Source organism: Hevea brasiliensis, chromosome 1, assembly GCF_030052815.1.
Source record: "Hevea brasiliensis isolate MT/VB/25A 57/8 chromosome 1, ASM3005281v1, whole genome shotgun sequence".
Lineage (NCBI taxonomy): Eukaryota > Viridiplantae > Streptophyta > Magnoliopsida > Malpighiales > Euphorbiaceae > Hevea > Hevea brasiliensis.
Genome location: NC_079493.1, coordinates 110,455,946 through 110,465,463, shown reverse-complemented (window position 1 = coordinate 110,465,463; position 9,518 = coordinate 110,455,946). Strand labels below are relative to the sequence as shown.

Genomic DNA, 9,518 nt, shown 5'->3' with positions numbered 1-9,518 from the left:
GAGTTAAGGGCTTCCTGTTGGGTGGACCTTGGCACTTCCCTGATATTCGAGATCCTTTAGTCATTGAGGACTTATCATGCTGTGAGGTTGTCTTACTAGCTAAGCAGCAACACTTCAGCAATATTTCATATTAGAAGGAGACTCCCTCACAGTCATTCAAGCCCTCAATGGTTCTAATACCCCGCTGACAATCAAAGGGATTATTGAAGAAATCCTTTATCTCAAGACTCAGTTCAATTCTTTCACCTTTTGTTCAGCAAGAGAATTGGGAATATGGTGGCTCATTCAGTGGCCTCTAAAACCCTTCATGATTTTGCTTTTTATTGTAATCCCTTGGATCAAATCCAGTTTGCATCTACTTTGCTTCCTTAATGGCCTATAATATTACATCTTAAAAAAAAAAAAAGAAAAACTTAAAAGAAAGTTGCCCTCTACATATGTTGGACTGTAGAGACATTGGTTCAGCCCTCCCTCCTCTTTTATAGGTGATAAAAAAAAATGAAAGAATAATGAATTGTATTTTCAAGCATTAAAAGATGAGCATATAATTTTTTAACCTGCCAATTTAACTAAAAAACAATTTGAATGCATGTGTACCAGATATTGAGTGTATCAACTGAGATTGAGTATATCAATTGAGATGTACTTCTAACTTCTAGATCAAATAATTGTAGAAACTAACTACATTAAATATAGTTTTGCCTTTAATTGCAAAGTAATTGAAGAAATGATATGTTATCTCATTAGAACTGAAATTGAAATTGTACTGCTTGATTGAAAGTAAGCACAACGATTTGAAATTGAAATCACAACATAAATTGAAATGGACAATACTTGGAAATTAAAAATGACTGTTGGAGTCTTTGATTGATTGGACTGCTGGAGTATTTGAGTTGTTGTAATTGATTGAGTTATTGATTAATTGGCTGAACTATTGAGACTGTAAACTTGCTGCTTATTTAATATTTATAGCTCTCTCCTTGCGGCACATATATCTGGAAGCTACTTTTATGTTCCACTATTTGTAAACTCTCTTAACATCTCACAACTTCTCCTAGCGACTTCTATCCATTATCTGCTAATCACCCATAATTGTCTAATAATTATCTTAAAGCCTTTAATTAATCAAAACAGTAAAATAAAACTAACTAAATTAATTTTATAAAAAAATAATTTAATTATTCTTAAGTCTAAAAATAATTAATAAACTAAAAATAATTATTTTAGTGAAAACACAACACTTGATATAACATGAAAATTCATAAATGTATAATCTAGTGAAATTTATAAAATACTCCCAAACTGAATTATTTTTTCAATTCTAAAAATCTTGGTGGCTGAAGTTGATGAACCCTGAAATTGGCTAATTATATATATAAAAAATTAAAATCACAATCATAAAAATACCAAAAATAAGTGATAATACTTCAATTGAGAATAATTGATTGATATCTCATGCTGTAGATTTTTTTTAAATATTATCATATTGAATTTTTTTTTTTTTAAGGTGTGGATTTGAATCTACCATACTATAAGGTGGATATCTATCATTAAACTAACTGGTTGCCTAATGGCCATAAGCATATTCTACTAATCAAACGTGTGGGTATGTAATTTATTGCAACATACTCTTTTTTCTTCTATGATTTACTCGTTTTATTTATCTTTTTTTTTAAATTATTTTGTTCAAAATTATTTATCATTCTTAAAAGATAAAGGGGACATTAATTAATTTTTTCAATCTTATCTTTATCTCTATTGAGTATAATAATCATTTGTATAATTTTCTAAAACTCATAATCAAATTAAGGAGCATTTTGTTATAATTTAAATGATCTAATTCCTTCCTTAATTACCGTGTAAAAACATTAAACTTGACAATTAAAAGAGACGGGTGGAGTAGATGTTATTACCTCCATCTACTTTAATTTAGCACCTTTTAAAAATTATTTTGTCCAAAATTATCTGTCACTTTAAGGCTCTATTCGATAATATTTTTTAAGATAACATTTAGTGTTTTAACTCTACCTCTCTTATTTATAATATTCGATAGCATATATTTATACTAGTGTCTAAAAGTTAAAGGAGTGATTCATGAAAAGTTATCCCTCATAGCTTTTAGAAATTGAGGAAGCTTTTTTATTAAAGTCACAGTAAATCCAATAACTATTTTTACTGAACACTTTTGCTTTAACAGTTTTATAAACAATTAACTACTAACAGTTATTATTTAATAATTAACAGTTAATAAAATAATTGACAGCTACTAAAACAATTAATATTACCGAACAGAGCCTAAAAAGATTAAGGTGCATTGATTAATTTTTTTCAATTTTATCCTTATTTCTATTAAGCACAATAATTTTTCTTTATTAATTAGGTGAGATAAAGACAATTTAATCAAATTATGAAGAATTTTGTTATAATTTAAATAATTTAATTATTTCTTTAATAACTGTACTAAAACTTTAAATGATAAATAAAAGTGAATGGAGGTAATAATCACTCATTCAAATACCCAACATCTCTAATTAACAATAAAAATGGATTACGTAAATACATGAATCAATACCCTAATTATTACATTACATAAGCCCAAATGCACAACTTGATAAGATAAAAACCCCCCATTAATTGTTGCATACTAATGCAATTATTCAAGAGTTAGTGCAAATGAGGCATTGCTCTATTGAGTGGCAGACACTCAAAATTAATGGAACCAGGCGTGCCATAATAGAGATTTAATTTGTACCTTCCATTAATCATTTCTTTAATCCACTTGTTAGTGTCATTCTTCCATCAATTGATACCTTTACGTTCTTAAATTACAAATATTTTATGTTTTATATATTGTTAGATAGTCATTGAATTATTAAATTATTGTTTTAATTATAATTAAAATATTGTCGAAATATATTATCTGTGTGTGTCATCAGCACTCTACGATCATGGCAAAAGTATGAAAGTTTTTATTTCTTTTGCTTAGTTTTAGCTAGATGAGGAAATGAAGCAATAAGTGGGATATTTAGAAGAGAGGATTTGATCACTCAGATTTGCTTAGGGAGAGATAGACCCAGGTGGGAATTAAAATCAAATGGAAATTGATTTAATTAAATTTGAAAATGAATTAGAGATTATAAATTTAAATTGATTTTTAAATATAAATAAAAAAATATTTTATTAATTAAAAATAAAAAAATAAAAGTATAAATTAACATTTTATGTTTTTGTTTTCTATAAACAATGTCATCGAGGCAATGTTATCGAGGAGAAATCTCAGGCAACATTGTTGAATTATGATGAATCATAAACGGATTAATTTTCTATAAATTATAAAATAACTATAAAATTTGATAAAATAAAAGAAAATTTATTTTTTTTTTTATAATCTAATCGAATCCAATCAAATAGTTCAATTTGGATTCAATTAGAAATGATATTTTTTAAAAAAAAATTAAAATAAATTTTTAATAAACATGAACAAAATCAAAATGGGAATGGACTTGAAACTGAAACTCACAACTCAACTACTCAACTAAGCCTTTATCCCAAAAATTTAGGGTCGGCTATATGAATTCGCTTTCTCCACTCTAAACGATTTTGGGTTAAATTCTCAGAAATGTGTAATGCTTCTAGGTCATGTTGTACAACTCTCCTCCAAGTCAATTTAGGTCTACCCCTTTTTTTTTCTATCCTCTAACCTAATGTGCTCTATTTGTCTAACTGGAGTTTCCGTATTTTACGCTTTACATGACCAAATCACCTCAATCTCCCTTCTCTCAACTTATTTCAGTGGACACCACTCCTATCTTTTCTCTAATACTCTGCCCAACACTCATTACCATTAAAGAAAGTCTGCAATTTAATTTCACAGATAGAAACTGTTAATTTTGACTTGAGACTCATGGGGAGGGGTGGTCCTAACAGCACTTTATTAGAAAAGAGAAAGGCAAAAGATAAGGGTAGTTATATTTAAAAAGAAAAATAAAAAAATAAACCCACAGTGGCTTTGCTTTATTCTCCACCATTGTCCTCTCAGTTGTATTTGGTGGGTGGTCTTTGTCTTTAAGGATAATTGGGAGCACTAGTCATCCACAAAAGCTATTTTATGCCAACCTAATTCTTCTTTTTGGCACAATAAAGGACAAACAACCCTCTAATCATCAAAGCACTCTATGCCCAGTTTCCACTGCTACCCTTTTGAGGTTACAGATAACTAAAACCTGCAATTACAATTCTAGCCTCCATATTTTTTCTTATTTTATCAAATTCAAGGCACCCTTTTGAAAATGTTTCCTTCTTAAAAATAATTAATTATAGGCAATTTCGATTTTTTTTTTTTTAAGAGAAAGAAGTTTACACACTGTACTTAAAGACAACACTCGTCATCTTGATAAATAGTAGGCTAAGTTATTATATAAAAATTTAAAAAAATAATTTAATAATTAGACTCAATTTATTTTATAAAAAATAATTTATGTAATGAAAATTATTTTCTAAATAAATTTTTTTTATTATTTAATTATAATGTTAAACTAATAGATTATATTTATGTCAGTATAATTATTTTTTTATTTTAATAAAATTATTAAAGTTGAAAAAATTGACTTTCTTTAAATAATGTGAGAAAATAATAATTAATAGAGTAATAAAAAAAAGGTAAAGAGTGTTATAATATAAAAAAAACTTTGAAAAGTGATGAATTAATAATAAAAAAAGTAACGAGAGTTAATATATATTATTTATATTTAAAAAATGTGAAGGAAAAAATAAATTCAAATGGTGCAAGAAGAAAAAAAATCATATATTTCTTATCCATCCTAAAAAACTTTGAAATTTTAAGGGTAAAAAAAAATAAAACTTACCTTTATTAATTCTTATTTATTCACCCCCTTTCAAAATAAAATATGTAAATTACTCACCCCTCCTCTACCTTCGTCCAAATAAAATCTAAAAATAATTTAATTTTTCTTTTAATAAATAAAATATTTTCATTAATTTATTTTTCAAATGCTTTAAACAATATATATATATATATATATATATATATATATATATATATATATATATATATATATATATATATATTCACATAACAGACGGTGTAAAATTCTGAGTATATAGGCTGCAAATAAAAGCAAGCAAGCAATTCTTGTGCTTCTAAAGTTGAGAGGGAGATTTTGATAATTTCCACTAAGGGTCATATTCAACACTGTTAAATATCAAGGTTAAGTATTATATAAATCCACTAACTTCATAGACTTATTAGTGCCCCAACAACAGAAAAGTGGTCTTCTTTCAACTTTTTTTCTAATTTGAATACTTCATTATACTAAAAAAGCAAAACTTTCATTTTCTTAGTTCTATATAATATATTATTTGTAAAGTATCGTATATATTTGCATTTTTATCTGCAAAGATTTGCCAACTCTCTAATTGGTGACTCGAGTAGTGTTCTTTTGCATCATAGGAAGCTTCATATTTAGGCTGTTCTTGAAAGAGCCGACCTCAGAAATTAAAGACACGAAGAAACATAATGGGTTCTTTCATGCTTCTAAACAAGTTCTCTCTTCTCTTCCTCCTCGCTTCAACAGCATTTCTTTCACCATCTTTTGCAGGTGCTCCATCTTTTTTCTTGCCTTCTTGCTTATCTCAGAGAAAGAAAAATATGTTGTGGTGATCATGTTAGTGTTTAAAGTTCTTTGTTTTGCAGTTCTAGATCTACATTTGATCAATATTAACACCATTCTTGATTGCCTTTTGCAGGTCGACGATCCAAGTTTGTGAAACTGGCGAACCAAGTGGATGCCACTATTTATGAGGTTTGTGTAGCTGATGATGATTACACATAATCAGAAATCAATCTTTAATATGGTCACTTAATTATTACTTGGTAGGAATTAAGCAAGCCATCAAAGCAGGATGAATTAAGCATGATCCACGAAAGGCTTCTGCGAGCAAACACCAAAGACTATGGAAAATATGATCCTGCTCCAGCTCTCGTTAAACCTCCTTTCAAGCTCATACCAAACTGAAGGGTTTTGGCCATTAAGGGCTGACTGAGAGTCGAAGCACTAGCTAGCTATTGTATATATCATATTATATATATTTAAATAAATGAAGAAAGAGCTTTCTACTATATCTACATGTATACACCAAGTTTTGATCACACCAAAGATGCGTTACTTTTATATATATATATATATATAGCTTTGTTAGGAGAGAGTATGTAAGTATAATTAAGCTGTGTCACGTCAACTGGTCATGTTATTTCCAAATTATGCAATTAACTGTATACAGATATGCAAAATAATAAATGTTGTCTGTTTATGTCTCTACTCATGCATTTTCTTGCTTTTCTATTGGATGAATTTTAGAAAACATATGTCATATCATTATAACTCACTGCAGATTAGACTTATTTATCATTAAGACAAAATATATATATTAGGTCCACATATACAATAAGAGTGAGATGGGTATGTTTATATTTTAAACTCAGACTAATTAAAGGTAAGATTTAATAAAAATTTTAAATTTAGCTTAAAATATATGCATCTCATGCAAATCCCATTTTCATATGCTCAAAATATAAAGGTTACAACATTTGTAACTATCAATTAGCAATCGAGCCCATTTTACAATTTAGGAAACTTAAAAATTCAAGTAAGTTTTCCCATAATGTAAATCCCCATCACATAGAAAATCAGAACAAATTCTACAATACACCTGGAACACATACTCTTTCATTCACATAGACGTAGAATCTACTTCCCATGATTTATGTAAATATTCACACTTATGTGAGTGTAAAGAGTATTAAATTTAATATTTTAGGTGCATCTAATAATTTTTCAAAAATCAAAGGGGCAAATAGGAAAAAGAAATATTTGTATCAAAATATCATTATTATAAGCTATGGATTTTTTTTTTCCTTGAAACTTAGGATGCACATAAAGTAGTTTGCACTCTAGACAAGGAATATTGCTCCCTATGGAAACTTTTTAGGGTTAAATTAATCTGAAAATTAATTAAATTTAAGAAAAAGATAAATATTCACATCAATTTAATATTAGATTCTTATGAAATAATCAATTTAAAAAAAAAAGAATTTAAAAGAAGTCTCACACAATCATACATATTTTTTTTTAATTAAAAAAATTGAATTCTTTTATTTTAAATATAAGCATTGATTAAAAAAATTAATTTAATTAAATTATTACAAAATTATAGTTTCCAAATAAAGGATTATGATGATAAAGATTGCTCAAATTCTAATAATTGTTTTTTTTTTTTTTTCTTTCCTCTAAATCAAAGGGATAATAATTAAAGGGAAATACTGAGAGATCAACAGTTGAGAGTAATTATTTGAATATTTACAAGAGTGGATTAATTTTGATAAACTGAAAAGTTATATATTAAGGTAGGCCACTATAAGCATGCGCATGCTTAAACAACTCATAATGAGAGAGAGCTTTAAAAGTGGGAACTTCTAAAAGCATGCCATCGAAATTAATTAGTCATTTCATCTTTTGGATTTTGATGATCACCTTTATGATATTTATTATAAAAGTTTCATATCATAAATAGAATACATTTAAAATAAATTCGATCTCATATGAAAATGAATTTAATAATTATTAAATTAAATATTTATATCAAAATTTATATAAAATTAATTAAAGTATATATAATAAATGAACAAATTTAAATGTAAATATTTAATCTAGTAATTCTAAAACCTATTTTCATATGAGCTCGAATTTTCTATAATCACACTCTTATAAATATATAAATAAAATCGATAAAAAAAATACCTCAGACACTAATCAATATATAAATTCATACACATACATATTATTTACTAAACACTAATTGCAATTGAAATTCAAAATTTAATATGTTAAGCCAGTATCATTAAATTAAAATTTATTAGTGAAATTCTCTTAATATATGTGTTAAGAGTATCTCCATTAATGAAGAGGCTATTAGCCTATTATTCATGTTGTGAAGGCAATCTTAACAGTGTAATGTGATATTAAATTAATTAGTAATTAAATATATTAATTAGTTGCATATCTAGCCTATTATTCTGTATTTATTAGGAAAAACAATTTTGTTCTTAAGATTTCATTCTGTTAAAAGATTAGTCCCTCGATCTAAATTATCATTAATTTGAAATAATTATAATTCTTAAATTTTGTTTTGCTAACAAAATGGTCTCTTTTCTAGATTTTAAATCGAAATAATTACTTATTTATAATTTAGAAAAGCATATTATTTTTTAATTATTTATTTTTTATATTTAAATAATTGAATAATTACATATTATTTAATTATAATTATTCTAAAATTTTATATTTGAAATAAATAATTACTTTAAATAAAACTTGGATTGAGTGACATTTTATTAACAAAACAAAATTGGATGAAAATAATTATTTTAAATTACTTCAAATTAATAATAATTAAGACGAATGATCATTCTGTTAATGAAATTGTTGGAATATCACTTATGGAAATAAGTCTCATATTAACAGTGTACAAGAAAATTAAAGACATATAAATATTGACAAATTAACCAAGCCAAAAAGATTTATAGTCCATAATTCTCAACAAAATTGAAACCTCATGAACTAAAATGATATGCCTCAAAAACTAACTTATAATTTACCCTTTTTTCTTTTAAGCCTTTGTTGGTAGGGTGTTATCTGTCTCTTGTGTTGGCTTGAAAGGGTTTTCTCACCAGTAGTTTGGTTTAGGATTTAATTCAGGTTGAGCCTTTCAAGGGTAAGACAGTTTGTATTTCATTTCATGGCCCAATTAGCAAAAACAATCCAATGAAGCCCAAACATTTTCCATAATAGTAACAAAGATGATGGGGCATGATTTGATTATCCCAACCATAAGACATTTTAATTTTAATCAAATCATTAATTAATGCCAAAAATTAATTATTTTTATATGGTTTTACTAATTTGATGCATTGGTTACCCTGAATCTTTTTTTTTTAATTAATGAATTAAATTTAAATTTTACTCATAAAATCATTGATTTATTATAAAAAAATATATATTGGTTGTGTGAGTAATTGAGCAATATATCGTGGAAAGGGACAGATGCAATAGTTGAAATTGGTGTGGAATTAAATTTTGTCCATGATCCCAACAAGTGCTTATCAAATCATTTGTTGATGGTTAATTTGTAGTCTTCTCCTTGGAATTGGATATCCATAATCCACATATAGTCCAGGAAAGCCTTTTGTTTGCCGTATGAATGAGAGTAGGGCTGAGCAGAATTCGGTTTAAATTGAAAAATCAAATCGAATCGAGTTAATTTGGTTCAATCAGTTTGATTTTAAAATTCAATCGGTTCGGTTCGGTTCTGTTTTACATTATAAAAATTTTGGTTATTTAGGTTCGGTTCGGTTTTGAAGAGAAAAAATTAATTAAACCGAATCGAATCGAATAGTAATTTATATATTCAAATCGAACTAAATTGAACCGAATCGATTTTTT

The 9,518-nt window shown here is 26.6% G+C and overlaps 1 protein-coding gene across 1 annotated transcript; it reads left to right on the top strand.

Annotated features, from left to right (window-relative positions):
* Window positions 1-5,269: 5,269 nt before the first annotated feature.
* Window positions 5,270-6,338, top strand: LOC110665263 (protein CASPARIAN STRIP INTEGRITY FACTOR 1). The gene is made up of 4 exons (XM_021825338.2): window positions 5,270-5,290; window positions 5,471-5,618; window positions 5,767-5,822; window positions 5,898-6,338. The coding sequence occupies exons 2-4, from the start codon at window positions 5,537-5,539 to the stop codon at window positions 6,033-6,035; spliced, it is 276 nt and encodes a 91-aa protein (XP_021681030.2). The 5' UTR covers window positions 5,270-5,290; window positions 5,471-5,536; the 3' UTR covers window positions 6,036-6,338.
* The last annotated feature ends 3,180 nt before the right edge of the window (window positions 6,339-9,518 follow it).

What these genes read in the sequence shown, in the direction of transcription:
- LOC110665263 (XM_021825338.2), top strand. Translation starts at nt 5,537, where the DNA reads ATGGGTTCTTTCATGCTTCTAAACAAGTTCTCTCTTCTCTTCCTCCTC. An exon ending in TCTTTCACCATCTTTTGCAG is followed by an intron (nt 5,619 to 5,766) that starts GTGCTCCATCTT and finishes TGCCTTTTGCAG; the next exon opens with GTCGACGATCCAAGTTTGTG. An exon ending in TGGATGCCACTATTTATGAG is followed by an intron (nt 5,823 to 5,897) that starts GTTTGTGTAGCT and finishes ATTACTTGGTAG; the next exon opens with GAATTAAGCAAGCCATCAAA.